Genomic DNA, 19,520 nt, shown 5'->3' with positions numbered 1-19,520 from the left:
TTCTCTACAGATACCATCTTCCTTATTCAACAGATTTGTCATTATTAATTGTCATCTGATTGCATTTGTACTTTCACAAAACCACATGGGTTTTATCTTTTAACAGACATGAGGGAGCTTCTCTAAAGCACCATGCAGAATAACAGGCTTTTAGATCTTCATGGTTTTATTGTCTTTTATTTGAAGCATAATCTGAGACCTCCTAGTACAAAGATGTGTCACATATTTTCCTGGCTCTATTTATTAGGCAAGCCAAACTGGAAACATTTATAGGATGTGACTCATATTTTCCTTTTGTAACATGCTTTTCTACTTTTTGGCTATTCTATACTAGCATGGGACTGCCAAGATCCTTGCTAATGGCTGTGTGGTTTAGTCCTTGTGGCTTGCTTCCCACAATGAAGAGAGAAGACCTACCATTAAGCATCTCACCGCCACGGACTCTTCATCACACAACTCATACCTCCGCCTGGGCATCTTTTATAACTTGCAACTCATTGCTCCTGAGTAGCCCATGCAACATCTCAACCTATTTTTCCTTGGGAGCCTCCAGAAATGCCCCTCCAAAACATCTAAGAGATGTCAAAGTTTATTCACAAAAGTCTTCTCACTCTAGGAAATTATCAGGCATGGTACTGACTTGAAGAGCTTGGCTTGAGTTCTGTTGAGTGCTTAAGGAGAATATCTGGCAAGTTGCACCAATAAATCTAAAGTCAGTGGCTAAAAAATTGACTAAATGCCAACAGGAAGAGGAAGACCTTGGGGATTTCCTGATGGTCTCACCCTGGAAACATGAACCCAGGCTGCAGGAGATCCATAACAACTGATACTTCAGGGTTTAAAGACAACAACTTGTGAAGCAACATTAAGTTACCTGGAATACCATTCACAAGACTTAAAGACCATTCACAAGATCTTAAAGGTCCTTGTAACAATTACTTTGAGTGAAGCAAAGGAAGAGTTAATAATAGTAATAACCATGAGGTTCTGTGGGAATATTTTTCCTGGCAAAGCCTGTAGAACCACTTATTTTCCTTATCTGTAAACACTTTCTCAGACTATCAAATGAGAAAGTCACTGGTTAGGGGTAGGGAGGGGATTCAATGACTCAGCAGAAGACTATGTTTGTTCTGCCACAAAGGCCTTTCATTCTGATCTGTCTGAGTGCCAGGTTTGCAAACCAGACAATTACTTCTTTCTAGATCACAAAAGACATGGACTTAATTATACAGGAAAATAGTAGAGATGACATGAAATCAATTATTTGCATGTAATAATAGTTTGTTGCTTACCATCCCTAAACAATTCAGATGTTATAAGAAGAAAATAATCTCCATTTACACCTTGATCTTTAAATTAGACTACTGAATTTAAACTGTATTTGAAGGTAATAATCAAGCTTTGTCCTTTAATCTTGTGTCCATCAAAACAAAAGGCATCCAGTGCCTTCCTACTATGACCCCATACGTCTTATGGCCAACTAATCAGAATGATCCCACAAATGAGTAGAAATCAGCACAGTGGTGCCTGGTGGGGAACCACAATCTCAACTGACCTCAACACTTTAGTTCTTTAGAAGGTGTGAGGGAAACTGAAAGGAAATGGAAATTGAGGGTAGATTGAAAGGAGGCATCATTAGCACACCACCAGCCTTTGACTACAGAAGAATAAAAATTCTCAGGTGTTGCTGTATTTCCTCCAAAAGAGAGGCCTTTGGGTGCTGCTAAGCCTTCAGTCGCCCAAGAAATACCTGTCCCTTCAGAGAGGCAGGAAAAGAGTAGCAAAGAATAAAGGGCATCAGTTCAGAACCAGACTGGAATGCAGGGATCCCATAAGCCTAGTATTTAGCTTAGTTCACTCAATTTTTATGAAATCAGAAACATTTGTCTGCTTCATGCACCCCTAGAGAGGGAGATCACAACTGCTCCTCACCAAAAGAAATCACTTACCAGCAGATTATGAGTCTGATAATACACTTACCTAAGGTCTCCCTGAAAGATGCTTTCCATCCCCTGTCTGCTCCATAGAAGTCAGTACTAAACACCAGGAACAAGTTATTACTGGAGCTCTTAATATTTGGAGGCAATTCTGAGCCACAGAATTTCCCAAGGAGAGGAGCATGAATATCTGAGCCATCATACACTGCAACATAATCTTTGTAGCAGGAGGGAGATATTTCAAGCTGGAAGCTGTTGAATCTGTAAAACACGGTAGGAACCTTAGGTATCACATTTTCAGTTCTTTTCCTGTGTTACGTGTGTTTTAATGCTTGAGGAAAGGTCCAAGTACTAGCATTAGCCAAAGCCATACACAGACAAAACGTCTCTTCAGGAACAAACCAAGCAACTATTAAAAGTATGGCAAAACTCTTCAGCCATCAAGCCTCAAAGAAATTGGGATTCTCACCCACTGGGCCTCCTGCAAGGCAAGCTGTCAGCACACCTCAGCTTGCTGTGAAGCAGTAGGTCTCTCCTGTGCAAACACGCCCTCTCTCACTTCAGCAATTGCTAAGGACGCAATTTCCTTGGGCGCGTGAGTGGCCCATAAAATGCAGGCACAGAGTGCAGGCCAGTGAGTCTTCCTCTTAGCTGGGAAATGTTCTCCTAATTCACAATCATATGACTGAAGAACAGATCAGTTTTTAATTTCTCAGTGGCAAGATTTTGTGGCAACAATATCCCTCTCTTAGGCAAGACAGCATGCACTCAGAAATACACTCTTTTTGGGTGGATATTATTACTTTGTCTATAAAGTGAGTACCAGCCTTCTAAAAGAATTATTATTTCTCTTGTTTAAACTTCTCAAAGGCTGACAGAATTTAACTAAAAAACATGGGCTGCATTTTTATTATTTCTTAGTCCTCTCAGTAACCAAACTGGGAACTTAAAACTGTGGTGATGCTTTTTACATAACAAGTTAAAAAGAAAGATGGAAGGGAGCCTGAGGCTAATCAAAATTACTTCAGTAGCCATTTCTTATTTTAGTTTAGCTTTGACCTTGGAAAAGGAAAGACACAGAAAATATTGTCAATAATTGCTATCTTTAACTGGAATCAGAGACCTCCCTGTTCCCTTAATGACAAACTGAACTTGGATTACATACTTCAGGGCAACTACTTTGCCATTTCCAACTGTGATGTAGTATGAGCAGTTCATGTTGTTGTGATAATCAAGAACTGAATGGGCCGGACTGCTGATAACACCATTAGAGCCATTGAAAATGCCACCACAAGCTGTAGGGGAAACAGAAAAAAGAGTGATTAGTGTCTGGATACTAGTTTGGTCCTTACTCTCATATTTCTTTCTGGAGTTTACCCACAAGGAAAGAAAAACCCTTGATAAATGGGGAGCAGTCTTCATTGTGATGCCTAGAACTATTAAATGTGGGATGCCTGTTGGGCTGTGCTCTGCAGTGGAAGACTAATCAGCACTGAAGTAACAGGTTGTTACTAACTCATACCAAATGGCACTGGCCCTGTGCAGGAAAAGACTGAGCCTGATTTCAAGTCTCTTGCAGTAGGTCCAGGGAGCAGCAGAATGGGGTGGGTGCCCCATGCAGCAGCAGGAGTGAGAAGGGCCTGGAGTAGCTCTGCACTCATTCTAGCTTGCCAAGAGAAACCTGTCTGATATGTGGGCAAAGACATTCCTTCATCCAGATCCTGGCTCCACTGAAGCCTCTAATCAGCCACAATTGCACTCATAGCCCTGTCTCTGATGTTTCTGGAATAAATGTATGCAGAGCCTCATAATCTGTCAACACCCTGTCAGGGCTGGGGCATTGTTGTAGCATTTGTTCTGCACAGAAATGCATAGAGGATTCTCCAGGTATCACTAATCCTGTTCCCCACCTCACCCTGTGCTGGGACTCACCAGCACTGTGGGGTGGCTGAACTGAAGGACTGAATATTTGCTTTCTGGCTAAAAAGCAAGTTAAACTCTGCAGCTGTAAACTCAAGTCACTGCTTGGCTTCTCAGGGTTTCACACCATGGATGCAAATGAGGCCAGGATGTGGCTAATGTTTGTTCCCAGCTTCAGTGCTTCAGGGAACAAAAACTCTAATATCCATTGTTAGCTTATAATCTTAAACTTAGCCAAAAAAAAAAAAGTTTCCCTGAGTCTCCCTGCATCCTGTTGATAAGCTCAGAGCCACACACAGTTTTTCGTGTTTCAAAGAAGATGCCATTGCCCAGGCCACCACCTAGACAAAGACAGTCCCGTACAGGGTGCTGCTGGATGCAGAGTCCCTTGACTCCTCAGGCTGGCAGCCTGGAGCACTGGCAGATAAAGGATAGGATCTGGGAGGATAAAGAATCAGCATTATTCTACACTAGGAGGGGGGAGTCTTTTTCATTTTTTTTTCAGCAAACAATGGAACTAGGGGGAAGAGGAATGTTAATTGGCAGAATCTGCTTTGTATACAACAACGAGCTAATAAAGCTGCAGTCATCCTTCTGAAATGTCAGAAGTCACAAGTCAGATAGCAGCAACTGACTTGAGTGAGTTATGAAGGTCTTTTCCATGAGTAACTGCACATTGTCACTTCTCAGTGCCAGTCCCTCTGTCTCATCTGTATCAGGCCATTCTTTTCACATAAAGAATTTAGCCTTATGCTTTTTTGCTGTGGCTTTGTACATGAAGAATGCATTAAGGGAAATACCAAAGTTACAAACTCATACTTCTTTGCAGTTAGAAAATGATGCTTTTAAACATAAAAGTGGTCTCTACCTGTTAAACCTTGAAAATATTAAAATTGGTTTTTCAAATAAAATCAATCTTCTGGGATATTCATATTTGTGCAGAAATTCTAAACGCAGTTGGAAATTTCTTTTTTGAATTCACATTTCCTCTTTAAAACATAAGAGATCTCTTGTGAATGACAAAAGAGCTTTGGTGAAAATAGCTATTGAAAAATAAAAATAAATCTATATCCCAGGTTTTATTTACATTAATTCCTAGCACTGCAAGAGGGTCATCAAATGGAGGCATATAGCCCATTTACCTGTTCTGTTTTCCATATTGTATAATGTAGTTTTAGTATAACTGAGAATAAGACCAGTCTCCTGTAAGTGATAAAATCCTTAAAATTAATTCAGTTAAATAAACTAGTGATGTTTCTCCTTAGACAATGCAAACAACAAACAAACAAAATCTGCCAAACATTGTTGCATTTCTTTACTACAGAAAAGGAAAAGTGTTTCAGTTCCTGACTTGGTCCCATGGAAAGTTTAGAAATGAGAACTGTGAGGTAACACATTCAGAGCGTTAATACACACCAAACAGTGCTATGTCGTGGTCCTGAGAACTGTTTTGGGCAAATGCAGAGGGAAAATGTACCATCTACAACCATCTAAGATATTCCCAAAATGAGGTACAGCTTTCCTACATGGAACAGTTATCCAGTTGGAATATTTCTACCCTCTAAAATACAGAACAGTGTATACTCACCAATCGCTCTGTATCTGGCCTGGAACCCAAAGCCTACAATGTGTGAGTCAGTGTAGAAGTTGAGCAGCATCGGTCCAAAGACACTGACTGGGGCAGGGAGCTCATTCCCACAGAGTGTGATCAGAGGATGCGCGGCTGCGCTCTTCCCACTGAAGATGCTTAGTCCATCATAAAGACAAATTCTGCTCAGGAGTGCTGGGTCTGCATGGACATAGAGTGCAGGAGTGTTAGCAGCATATTTTACATGTGATTTACTGAGCAACAACTACATAGGCCTCATCCAGGATAAGAATTAAATTTTATATTACTCTCTGTTCCAGGGATCTGAGGACCTAATTTGCTTGCTGAGGAAGCAAATGTCAATTTTTAACATGCAGTAAAACTGCGGCAGAAAGAATCAAAAAGACCCTGTATAAAAGACATCAGACTTGTCCCATTCAACACATCCTACGATCTGGAAAAGGCTCCAGGCCCCTTGAATTTGTGGGAGTTCACAGTTTGGTGAATGCTATCTATGAGAAGATAAGAGGACCCAACAAAAGCATGGATCTCCTCTGCAGACAAAAGCAATGTAACTTTTTGTTACAGGCAACTAGTTACCTGGAATTTCTTTCCCCTAATGCAGAATTCAGCACTCAGTGCAGGAAATTTTAAACCATTAAGAGTGAGACTTTTTAAAAATCAGAAAGTAGTCCATACACTAGCAAGTTTCAGAGGTGACTTATTTCTCCCTGATTTTTCTCAAACTTCAGAGTACCTAAGCTCAGGCTCTTCAGCTTGATTCAAGGAAAAGTCAAAAGAAAATTTGATCTTGCTGTGATTTTCTAAAGCAATCTGTTTTAGGGGGAAAATCAGTGTAGATATTAGGCTGAGTGGAACAAAAAGGAACACAGAAATGGAGAGTTTAGCATTCAATTTTTTTTTTCCCACTGGTTTTAAGTTTCTCATTTGCAGTTAGCTTTCTGCAGAAATGAGACATTTTCTCTGACTCCCTGCCCTACCTTCAGGACTTTCTAGTCATCTCACTGTTTGCAAACAGATTCGACTGAGGTAAGAGGTCCCAAAAATATGGTGGTCAAATCAGTTTCACAGAATCACAGAATACACTGAGTTGAAAGGGACCCAAGGATCATCAAGTCCAACTCCTGGCTCTGCACAGCACCATCTCCAAGAATCACACCATGTGCCTGAGAGCATGGTCCAAACACTTCTTGAACTCTGCCAGGCTTGGTGTTCTGACCACTTCCCTGGGGAGCCTGTTCCAGTGCCCAACCACCTTCGGGGGGAAGATCTTTTCCTAATATACAACCTAAAGCTCTCCTGACACAACCTCAGGCTGTTCTATTGTTTCCTGTCACTATGTCACTATGAGAAAAGATCAGTGCCTGCCCCTCCTCTTCCCCTCACAAAGAAATTGTAAACTGCAGTGAGGTCTCCCCTCAGTCTCCTCCAGGCTGAACAGACCAAGTGACCTCAGCCACTCCTCATGTGGCTTCCCCTCAAGGCCCTTCACCATCTTCATTACCCTCCTTTGGACGCGCCCTAATAGCTTAAAGTCTTTCCTACATTGGGATGACCACAAGGTCGGTAAGTACTCATCTGAGTAAGAGTGGCAGAGGAATGTTCCCAAAGAAGGACAAGCTGCACTTTCTGGGGGTGTGAGACATCTACCAAACACCTGCCACTGGCACCCTGGGAGCTCAGAGCCATGTTGCCACCTCCCTGTCCAGCTGGGAGCCATAAGCATGGGGAGAAGTTGGTGGTACCCAGTCTGGCACCACCAAGGGATACATGGTAGGAGCAAAAAGACAGCCATTTGGGTTATGCAATAAAGCTGAATTAATGCTGTCAGTGAAAAACACAGCACACACCTACTGAAAAATTAGTTTCATTAGTTGTTATACTTAAAGAATAACTTGATATTTTTCTTTGTCTTTTTCATAATTTACAAGCTTAATAGAAGCTGGTGTGCCACATGTTTATTAAGTTACCATGTTTAATGACCTGTAGTAATGGGACAGTTACTTAAACTGCCAAGGATTAATAGGGAATTCTCTAAATTTAACAGGAGAGACGCTGAGCCTACTGTTGTAGCAGAGTGATTCCTGCAGATTGTCCAGTCAAAACAAGCTGCTTCCAGTTGTTGCAGGAAACAAGATAACTCATATTGAACAGGATGACAAGTAGGACTGGAGGGATAGTTCTGTTTCATGAGAGCAACAGAATGATCTCAGCAGTCAGATGTATTTTAGATCATCTCTGGAGGCTTAATTTTAAAAATTCTTTCTGTCTCAATGAAGACAATGTATTCTACATGCTTTGCAATTATGTACAGAAACATGGCATGGTGCTTGTCTGACTCTAGTAAGAGTAACTAAGCTGATAACAACCAGCCACATCAGATAGCTGATTATACTGTTAATAAAATAATCGATTAAAAATGTTCTTCATGTCCTATCCTGTTTTGGAATATTTGATAATGTGATAAAATTTTAAAAAATAATAAATTTTAAAATTCAAATTTAAAAAAAGAAATTGAGATCAGTGCAATTTCAAGATGGAAAAGATTTGAGAAAGCAGCCTAGGTCATTTTCCGAAAAGACTGGAGAAAGGCATGAAGTGAAACAAATTCCTCAGCAAAGCAGAGTTCCCTAATACTTATCACAAGTTGATTTGCACTGTTGCATTGGAAAAAAACAAGATGGTTGAGGAAGAATTGAGTGCAAAAGTCTTAATTTCTAGATTTGAATCCTCATTGTTTGGGCCAATATGATTTATGACTCATGAATCCTGGCAAGACAGATGATTGTTTGATCTCTATCCTGTAACTCATTCTCTTGTTTACACTTAATTTCTCACCCACCTAACTGCATTATTCTGTAAATATTCCCCAGTTTTGGATTCTCCTCATGTCATACTTTCAGCCTCTACGCATACTCAGCACATCATCAGCAATTCTTCTCTGTGGTTTATTTCCTCTAATCATATCATCTTAAATCTTTTCTAGACCAATTTCCATCCCATACACTACAATGAAATAGCTTTCATGAGTCTCCAGAGATCTGTTAGTAGCCAGATGTCAGACCCACATCCTCTTTGAGCTGACAGGCACTTTTCACATAGCCAGCCCTATTTTTTTTCATAAAACCTTGTCTACTAAGAGCTTTTGCTCATCCTTCTGGTATTACTGTATCCTCTCTTCTGATTCATCTATGAGGATTCAGTGAGATGTCTTCTGTCTTCCGCTCCTTATCTCCACATTAGCTCTGTATAATCTCATTTGCAAGGACAGATGCAACTGCTCTCTCTGTATTGGTGACCCCGTAAGTTTCCAGTTACTATCTTTAAGATAAACTCTTTCCTATCCTTCCCCATAGCTATGACTCTCACCTGGGAAATACTGATTATTTCAACATGGATAGTGCACCATTCATTCCTCTAGCCTTGACAATATTTCTTCCAAATACTTCTGGAGAGATCATTTATTTGGCTTGACATTATGAACATGTCCCTGTTTCTTTGAATTGGTGCATGCATTTGCTTTCAAGGGCTTTTGTTATCTATCTGTACTCCATTTATCATCTCTTGATACCATTCAGCATTGATACATTGACCCTTGCCTCCAAAGTTCACAAGATAACAGCTTCAGTTGTCCTTACATTACATTTTGAAATATGCCTTTGGGTTGTCTCCTTTCCACTTAGCAGAAATTTCTGTCCAGTCTCATTATTCTCCATAAAATCATTTGTTTGATATGATGCCTGCACATAAACCTTGACCAAATCTGGGCCCCTGACTATCTGATCACTAATACCAATGTTCTGTTTCCACCTCTTTGTCTTTAGTTATAGATTCTGTTTCATTTAGTATTGAGGCAGAACCTGTCTTTTTGTTTAAAGTCTTTAAAACTTAAAATAATGAGGCTTTGGTTCACAACAGCAGCTTCTGATATAAATGGCAATACAATTAATAATTACTAATGTAGAATAGGTATTAGCTAGAAACATACCCCTGTGCTATGTATCAACCAGCTCTGTAGCACAAGATATTGTTTTGAAAGCAAGGAATTAAAATTCTTTCTCATATATATTCTATTTCAAAATAATCTATTGCTAAACTTGTCTATTTTCTGAATTGCCTGGTAACAATTGAGAAAGCAGAGAGAGCAGACTCCAAAACAAAGCTGTGACCCTATCCCAGATTGCAAAATTGCAGACACATGTGTTTTAAAATAGGAGAAATAAACATGTTGTTTAAACATTTTTCAGGTCAACATAGTATAAACACAAAGCAGTTGTCTTGTATGGACAGAGTATAAATACTACAGAATTCTAAAAGCAGATATTGCAGGAAACCTACATCCATTTTCTCTATTTTCCCATTATTTGGGACTCTGACTTTATTGCGTGCTACACTCACACTTGAAGAGTATTACAGGCACTTAATAATACATTACTGTAGCTGTCCTAGAGGTGAATTTGTCGGAATGTTCATCTGAATAAATCTTATGGACAAAAAATTGAATGTGACTAATTATTTCTTAGATAGTAAGTCCAAAAAAAAAGATAAATAAGGGTTTTTTACTAATTCTAATGTGTGATTTGTGTAGACTTTTGATCCAAGGAGGGAGGACAGACAGAAGACAGTTATCACTGCAGAAATTGGGCTGAGATAAACTCACCCCTATTTGTTTGGTTCTTTATGAAATAACCAAACACAACAATGCAAGTGATAGCTTATGCAACTTCTTGAAACTGGCAAATCAAAAGAGAGGTTCTGTTAGCATATTGAGTTTGGCACAGGAATAAACATCCTTCACACTGCGAGGAAGTCACAGAAGCTAAGCCAAACTCCATTCATGGGATTAATCTTGCCTATGTTTTCCTGCCCAGATCTCAATTATCTTGTGTAAGCCATTGTCATGGCTTCCTGCAATAGTCGATAGGTAAAGAGAGGGAGAGAGGCTTTCAGAAAGTAGTTCGCTCCACCCACACAACACACTTTGTTCTGAGTTTAGAGCCCTCCTCCACTACTAGGAGACAAATCTCGATGAATATCTAAATTAGATGTATATTTTCAGGGGCTCCAAGTGAGATGAAAATTGTTCTACCTACCTAGAAGCAGAGAGTTTAGATTAAATTTTGATCGCAAAATCAACAAATGCAGTTTCCCCCAGTTCTCTCTTGCTCTATTAGTTGCTATATTTAGTGCTTAATACATATTTAATACTTAGTACATACATATCATGTTCATTTGGTACCAGATACTGACACCATATCACTGCTGTGGGTTAACAGCCTCAGTCACTCTTTATAATCAGAACAGGCATCCCATCATAACTGAAAACATAACTACTCTAGGGCAGAGACCTGTGACTAACTCATGAAGTCATTCCATTTTGCAGCAATGTGTCACTGCGCTATAGACAATTGCCTTCTGTCTTCTAATTTTCTGGAGAAGATATCTCAACTTGTTCAAGTCAATGAGATACGCATGCCTTAAAGGCATTATTTCAAATATTTCTTTTCTTAATAACTATGGAAAAAAACCAATTAGATTTCTTTTGAGAGGTCAAATAGTTAATAAATTATGTTAGCTAGACATGCAGCTAAACTTTAAAACCCAATCCAGAACATCTGTAATAGTATGGTTAAAATTTTAAAGGCTGCTCTCAGCAACAATCTAAGCAGGTGTGATGCTTCCTTGCATATGGAATAGCTAGAAATGTTTTTAACAGATGCTGCCAAACATTGTCCTGCCTTTGCAAAAGAACTAATGGAGTTCACACTGGAAACCCTTAGGCACATGTGCTAAATATATTCAGTGCAACTGCTGAATAAGTTTTCACTTCTCCAATGATGGTTTGCAAGATAGTGGTTTCAATCTTCTTTACAATTTAAACCCAGGCAATTTTTCTTTACTTCAGGGTTGTATTTTAAGATTTTGTGAAAAATACTAGTAATCAACTAATACTGGAGAGTGTCATACTTCCTCTTTGCTAACCAGATGTCCATTAGCTCATATCCACAGTTCTTTCATGTGACTAAGAAGTTTTAGTTGGTGTAGCCTAAGGAAGCCTATAAAAATAAAGGAACAAATTTCCCTGCAAGAAATAGAATATTTTTAGTACTGATGTAGATCTATGTTTATTATTACGTTTGTATCACCTCTCTGCATTAACCCTCTTGATAATAAAAGCTTGGATCCATTTATAAATTAACTGAATGCACAGACAGAATGCAGATTAGTAAATGTACTCAAAGAGTAGTCAAAATTGGCACCATCTGATTCAGCCTAATGTTTAATGTTTCTGGGGAATAATAATTTCTTCTATGTGAAGAAATTATGTAATTTCTGTGGTTTACATTTTATTAAAAAAAATTCTTAAAGCAGTGGTTTGTATTAGGGGACGAAAAAACCATTTCAGATAAAATAATAGTCAAAATAAATCTTTACCTCAGACCCAAATTAAGTCTGAACCAGAATACTTTTGAATTCAAAACAGTCTGGAAACTTAAAAAGAAAACAAAAGAATCCTATTTTCTGCCTTTGTTGTTGGGTCTGAAGAAAAATTCAAATCACGCAACCCAACTTAATAGCAAATTACTCAATATCTCTTTGTCTGGTGACTTCAAGGGAACCAGATTAAGATGACCTCAAAATGTGTGATGCCACCCAAGTAGTTTGGACATACTGATTCCTCTGTGTTATCATGGCATGTCCACACAAAAATTTGACCTTATCAAGGTTGAGAAAGTTTTACCATTCACACCAATGGGATCAGGATACTATACTTGTTATTTCTTGGCTAAATGCTGTCAAATTTGACAATCACAAGATGAACTTTTTTTCACTGGTATATACAGGATAATCACTTATATGCATTTCCCACTGCTGCAGTCTTTTACCTAATTTCGTATTTCTATGTTCTTACATCCTCCTCGTAAAACATCCTCGTATATTTATATCTATTTTATCAGTTAAGGAACAGATGCACTGAAAAGCAAAACAGCTGCCTAAGATCAAAAAGATTGTAAGACTCAATGGCAAAAAAAAAAAAAAAAAAACAAAGGCAGGAACAAAGACCCAGATTAGCCACAGTCGCTTTTATATTCCAAGAAACTGGTAAATTCCCAACATCAATGCAAGATATTCAACAGGTGAAATCTCTCTTCATTCTTCTGGAAGACTTGAGTGACTCAAAACCTAACCCTGGAAACTATAAATGTTTGTCTGTAAAAGATTTTCAAAATGGACCAGCAAATTACACCATCAGTGATTTTCAATGATAGAAGACTTGCATGTTTTCAAGTAAGAAATTACACTTCATAATACATACTGAAATTATGAAGAAGCAGTTACCTTCCAAATGAAAAGTCTCAAATTCTAGGATCACCAGTGACTGTGGTCCCTGATCTATGACATAATTGCAGTTCAGATTGTTATCATACTGACTAGGATAGTTTGGAGAGACAATACGACCTTCAGGGCTGGTGAAATTTGCTCCGCATCCTGCAAACCAATAAATAAAGCACAGTTATAATCCGGAGATGATATTATTCTGGGTTTACAGTAAGAAACCCAATAATGTACACAAGGACCTCACCTCTCCTGGTGAAAAAACCAAGGAGAGCAGCATATACCATGATGGCAAAAGCAGGTTTTACACATACACAGAGCAGTGTTTTTGGGAAGTGTAGGGCTTTCCTGCCTAGAGTGTCACATTCTTGCATAAGACCAGGCCATAGGCCTGCAGCCCACTGACCAGAAGGACACAGCACTGCTCTTCTTGTGGGTGTGGAGCCTGCACATTTCAAAATCCCTCAGTACATACAAACGTACCTGAATTGGAGGGGGGGTTATTGGGGCACAGCAGCAGTTCAGCCTAATGCCCACATTAGTGGTGCCATTCTTGGCATCCAGGCTGCCGTAAGGCCATCTCTGCATTGCTTTGCTAGATGCAGAGCCAGGAAAGGTTTGCCATGCAGAAATTTTCAGACACACAGAACAGTTCATTTTCATGGAGCTCCTTTGGATCCTAATGACTTGCATGGCCTTTGTTTCTCTTTTTTTAAGACAAAAGCTTAAAAGAATGCAGTACACAGTGAAATGCTGGTATAAGATTAGGAACAGGCATATGAATCCTGTGACTGTCTCCACTAAGAGATTGTTAGATGTTACTGACAACGTTAGTGCAAACATAAAACCAAAAGTGGTTTCAATTCAGAATTCTGTCTGCTTCAATAGTGTTTCCCTCTAAGTACTTAGTTTCTCTCTGTTTTAATCTGAATCCCATGAAGGGCAAGTGGTTTCCTTTGGCAGCATCCTACAAAAAAACCCAAGCAACCAACAGCAGCTGAGCAGTACCTTTTCTACTTCTGGTGCGTTTGACCATCACAAAGCACATGCCATTAGGTTAAAGAAATGTCTTTTTAAGAAATGTAAAGCTTTAGTTTCCATGCAGTTTAACTATCAATTTCTTAAATTTAAAGCTTGGTCATTCTTTTCAGCACACTGGGAAGGCAAAGGTGGCTGAGAATAACTACAAAGTTAGGGCTGCATCTTGGGCAAGTCCAAAACTAGAGTTCATTGCATTCAGTATGGAAACTCTTGGTTTACAAATCTGGGCAGAGGCTTCAATGTCTTGTTGGATCAGGGTCTGAATTGCTACACACAGGTCAAACTAATCCCAAATGGACCAATAGAGCAGCCATCTGGCTTTAATATTACTTACTGCTTGTGAAAGACGCGGAGAAACCTGGCGCAGGAGCATCCTGAGACTGAAATACTGTAGTTATCACATTGTTTGGAGCAACAACGGGATCAGGAGCTGAACTTCCACATCCTGTGGCTAACAAAGCTGCTGCTTCTTCATTATTTCCTCTCCACACCTGGCAGGGCCAGATTGGAAATTGTTTAGTGCTTTTAAAGCCTAAGTAGTTTGTGGGGAACCCACCAGGAATTACATATGCAATTTTTCTTTCCATAGGCTTCGGGTAGGATTCATCTCACACTGAACCTAAGAGCTCTAAATTGGAGCTAATTACTATAGTCAGTGGAGATAAAAAGGTTCCTCCAAGGAGTGAATCACAGTGAATAACTTAGGGTGCCAGGGACCTCTGAAAGGTATCTGGAGGTCATTTGCTTGAACCCCTCCTGGTAACAGAGCAAATATAGATCAGGTCCAGGGGACAAGAGAAAAACATTTTATGCATATCATTACCTACTTCCATTTTGTTTCTGCCTACTTAACTCCATACAATCCATGAATATGCATATCTGTGCATACAAGGCATTATTACATGCAATCCTCATGTTAGTCAGTAAATAAAAATCAAAGCTGTCATGCTAGGGTAACATGCAGGCATCAGACTGTGAGATCTGGATCCTTAATACCTAGTGTTGCTAATATTTTTTTTTTAATTTTGCATTCACTTGTTCAGTGACAAGTATCAAATCAAGTAAACAGTTAATAAAAATAATAAATTAAAAATATATATAATAAATAAAAAACCAATTATTTTTTAAAAATTATTACTTCAACTGCACCAACAGCCGATTGAAGCTCAATCAAACCATGCATCCAAAAAAGCACATGCAGGTTTAGGTAGGTATTCAAGTGAAATCCTCTTTAGCTAATTACTTAAATATGTGCTTGAGGCTCACAGTTTAAGTAGTGAATTTCAAGACAGATGTAAAATGAAACACAGGTATAAATGTTTGATGTTCCTAAACATTTAAATATTTTCCTGAATCATGGTTTTTATTGACAGGATTTAAAATGTCTGTTTAAATAATGAATTATTTACTCTAATAATAAAATTACTTTTGTTGATGTGTTTGAACAGTTTTTTACTGTAGTTCATACCAAAAATATATGAAATCATATCTGATGTTTAAAATTAAGTGTTTGAAGAAAACTGAGTGGAAATAGTACAACCACATGAATTGTGATTTCTCTAAGCAACCATCCTAGAAAGGAAAGGGTTAGCCAAGGGTTAGTCTGTAAGTGTAAGCATATGAATCACCTTATTCTTGTGACCAGGTGTTTGAGGCAATGGATGCTCAAAGGATTAATTTATAGAGTCTGTAGCCTGGCCAAGGTTTTGCAGTGTCACAATTGATTTTGGATTACTCTCCTTTGGCTGCTCAGTTTGGAATAAATGGAAGAAACTTACATCATTCTACAACTTTTCAGACACTGTCGTACATCTCAAATTGGACATTCAGAAAAGGAAGTGGACATCAAAAATTTCAGATCTTTCTCTATGGAGAAAATCTCCAATTGACATAGTTTTGCTTATGTAATTCAGGGCAGTTTAGGAATCTAAAATTAAACACTTTTACTGAGTGGCATTAAGACTTCATATTAGTGAAATGTATTGTAACGCTTCATCAATTAATTTTTGGAGCAGGTTATGAAAAGACAAACCTAATAGCTGTGGAGTTTTTATCACAGCCTTAAAAATGAGTGCAACTGTGGTTTTTAAGTTGGTAGGTACAGATCAGATGTACAGCTGTTCAAGTCTTCCTACATGTTGTGAAATTATGTTTGCCCTTTATTTCAAGTGGGAGTTGTACTGCTGGGGAGAAAATGAGCACAAAACCACTGAACATATGCCAAATGCCTGAGAAAAGAATGACACTGAAAAATTCAAAGCATGTCCACTCTATTCTATTGCTGTATAAAAAGGAGGAGTAGTGCAACCTGGACAGTCTAAACACTTATAAAGAAGTTTGGTAGAATTACAGTGTGACATTCCAGGGTTTTTTATTCACTGGAGTAATTGAAAAGATCTTTTCTTTACGCTTTATTTTCTCATTCTTTTCTGGTTGTGAAATAATAGATGTCTTCTTTATATTTTTCATTTTTGGGGAAGCATGTAGGGTGATGGGACCCTCCTGGAGGAACCTCAAGAACTGATGAAAATTAAAATTATATACAGGCCAGTTCACAAAGCACACAGAAAATGGACTGTATGATACAAGAACTTTAGTTTGTATTTCCCAAACTTTGTGCCTTGACAATCTAAACCATAACAAATGCAAAACAGGGTTCTGAAATCATGACTTCTTAAAGCACTGCTCTGCTGATCTAACCTCAACAATTATTTTACCTTCACATAACTGCTCTGGCAGCTTCCATTGCTGTCTGGAATCTGGAAGTTACTGTGGAAGTTCATCTCCAAGTGTTTGCTTTCATGCGTAATGATGGTCCATGTGCATCTGCTGTTCATGGGAAAGTTTTGAGGCCAATGAGGGGACTTGATTGTACCATTATCTGAATGAATGATTCCACCACAGCCTGGAAAAAATGGTAACAGATGGGAGAAATGTTCAATATTTTTTGGTGGTGTCAACTTTGAATGGTTGTTTGTTTCTGTGGCTGCAAGGGTGAGAGAGGAAAGCCCTGATACCCACTGAAACTTCATTTACCCCTCTTGAATTTCTTTTTCCCACCCCTGCAGCAGGGAGGTAGGTACATTCTGGAGGTGTTTCTTTGTACTTCACTTTATTTTCTTCACAAGCTCATTCTCCTTGCCACTTCATAGCCTTTTGCAAGGTCCATCTATATACTTGTCATGGGTTAGCAAGCATAGTCCCGGAAGTGATGTTCTTGCAAATGGGTGCTTACAGCTTCCTCTGTGACCTGACAGAACCTATCAGCTGGCCAGTTTGAATATGGACAATTCTTTGAGCCACTTAAAGTTGTGACCACCTCTGTGATCCACACTTAAGAATATGTTGGGATCCCTTCCCCCCCAGGGCCCCTCTCCCAGGGCTCCATGGCAGGGGAAGGGACCCCAATCCCAGGGCTCCATGGCAGGGGAAGGGACCCCAACAAGAATAGACAAACCCTGAGGTAGAGTCTCTGTCTCATTCCCAGTGTTGGGACAGGTGGCTGCGGGCCCCGTACGGGGGCCAGCGGGCCCGGCCCAGGCCCTGCTCGGGCAAGGCTGGGCTGGGCCACGGCCATCCTGGGGCTGATGGGCCCTGTTCCACCTGCGGAACCCCCCCCCAGCCCTGCTATGGGCAGCCGGAGCGGCTCATCTCCCATTCTCCAGTGTGGCCAAGATTCAGCTGAAGCTGCACCGCTGTCCGGCAGAGATCATGTGACCAACAGTGATAAGCAACATTCCAGCTGTAAGGCCCGGGTGAGATTAACCCTTTTAGTACTGTAAAGAGCTGAAAACCTGAGGGAAGAGAAAGAGGAGATGCTTAAAGCTGAAATTCTGTTGTAAAGCTATGGTGTATCAGAGTACCCGTTGTAATTTCAGGAAGGCATGGGGGGTCGAGTGTTCAACTTGTATTTGTGAGCAAAAGCACCTGCACTGAGATAGGCAGATGCTGAAGCAGCTGTAATTTCATAAGAAGTTTGAACAGGGAGAGATGGAAGTGATGAGGACTTTTGCTCCAAATGGAAAAGGAGAAAACCTCTGTTCCTGGAGATGCTCCCAGAGATAGTCCTAGAGATGAAGATGAGGAGGGCCCTTTGCTCCCAGGGAAGGAGAAGGGCCTCTGTTCTTAGAGATGAAATGCTCCCAGAGATGGGTGAAGAGAACTTTTGTTTCTGAATGGCTCAACCTTAAAATTGTACCCCAAAAACTTCAAGAGTGGACCCTCAAAAGCAGTTGTGGGAAAAGCTGCAAGTCAGGGAAGGGACTCGCATGCGAGCAGAGAACCAACCCGGGCGGCTGACTCGTTGTGATAATGTTTTCATAGCATGGGCAAGAGAGACTCCTCTTCCTGAATGGACTGAACAAGGTTATTATGGAAGTGGTAAACAGACTGAACATCTGAAGGGTTGTCTTTTTACATTGTCAGTGGGAGAAGGGAGGAAGGTGGGGGGAGGAGAAGTGTTCTGAAGGTGTGGTATGATCTTTTTTTCCTCTTCTTTTAGGTCTGTTAATAAACTTCTTTATATTCTTTCAAGTTTGGTGCCTGCTTTGCGTTTCTCCTAACTCTTATCTCACAGAAGGTAAACAGTAATGAGTATTTTAGACCAAACCACTACAATACTCCTGGCAATTTGAAGTGAATATTGCTTTGAAAGAGTGCAGGGGTCACAAATACATCTGAGACTGTGTCGATTCCTCCCCACACCCCACTGCATGCACATTGTGACAGCCATTCAGAAAAGCACTCTAGGGAAAAAAACAATCCACTGTTATATCCTTTTTTCTTCTCACTCTGCAACATGCAAATATTGCAGTTCCACATGTGAATCTATTCAAGCTACATCCGCTTACCCAGGGCAAAATGGTGACTTCCCTGGTCCAGGCAGCCCTGTGGATCTCAGTGGAATTATGGGGAGGGCTGAAAAACATGCCTTTAAAAATTGCTAACAGATTCATTTATAAAGGGGAATAGCTGGTCATGGCTCTGTGGCAGCTCATGTTTTTATACATAAAAAGTTTAGTTAATTTGAAACATATTTGCAAATACCATGCCAAGAATAATTTACTAGGGCTATGCGTACAGTACTAGAAACCCCTTATTATTTCAGATGCAATGCAGTAAAAGGATGAAAAAAGAGCAAAAAAAAGGGTTTGTAACATCCTACTTTTTCCTCTTAATTGAAAAAATATATAATAGCTCTAAAAGGAAGATTTTATTTTTCATTCTTCTATGTTAGAAATGGCAAATGTGTTTAGAAGGATGTGAAGTCAAGTTTTGGTCACACATACAGAATGTGTGACCCACAGATTCTCAGTGAACAAATGAGAAGAAAGCTGAAGAAAGTAAATTAGGTATATATAGAAAAGAAAACTTTCACAGAGAGAATACTGCCTGTGCACATGGCAGGTGTAGGCTAACGCCTACTACACCATTGAAGAGTGGGCTTCATTGCACATGAAATCTCAGGGACGACAGGGAATGGTGTCAAAAACTTGCTAAAGTGACTGTATGTTCATGCAAGCACAGAGTATTGATATGCTTAAGAAGACACTCCATCAACTAACTGTGTGAATACAGCTACATCATCAGTGGACAGAAAGCTGATCAGGATCTGCCAGAAGGTTTGCAGCTGGAGTTGACATTAGGAAGCATATGCCAGCTCTGTACTGAGGTAG

General features: G+C 39.6%; 1 protein-coding gene across 1 annotated transcript in view; it reads right to left on the bottom strand.

Moving 5' to 3' along the window:
* Window positions 1-19,520, bottom strand: part of CUBN (cubilin) — a gene marked incomplete at its 5' end in the record, with an annotated part of 143,441 nt that overhangs the window by 14,708 nt on the left and 109,213 nt on the right. Inside the window, 6 exons of the mRNA XM_082298647.1 lie at window positions 1,981-2,198; window positions 3,103-3,232; window positions 5,446-5,646; window positions 12,808-12,957; window positions 14,180-14,336; window positions 16,563-16,750. Of these exons, the coding sequence (XP_082154773.1) occupies window positions 1,981-2,198; window positions 3,103-3,232; window positions 5,446-5,646; window positions 12,808-12,957; window positions 14,180-14,336; window positions 16,563-16,750 (1,044 nt within the window). The remainder of the gene's footprint in view (window positions 1-1,980; window positions 2,199-3,102; window positions 3,233-5,445; window positions 5,647-12,807; window positions 12,958-14,179; window positions 14,337-16,562; window positions 16,751-19,520) is intronic.

This window comes from Coloeus monedula (assembly GCF_965178545.1).
Source record: "Coloeus monedula genome assembly, chromosome: 1".
Taxonomy (NCBI): Eukaryota; Metazoa; Chordata; class Aves; order Passeriformes; family Corvidae; genus Coloeus; species Coloeus monedula.
This window is presented reverse-complemented; position numbering and strand designations above follow the sequence as displayed.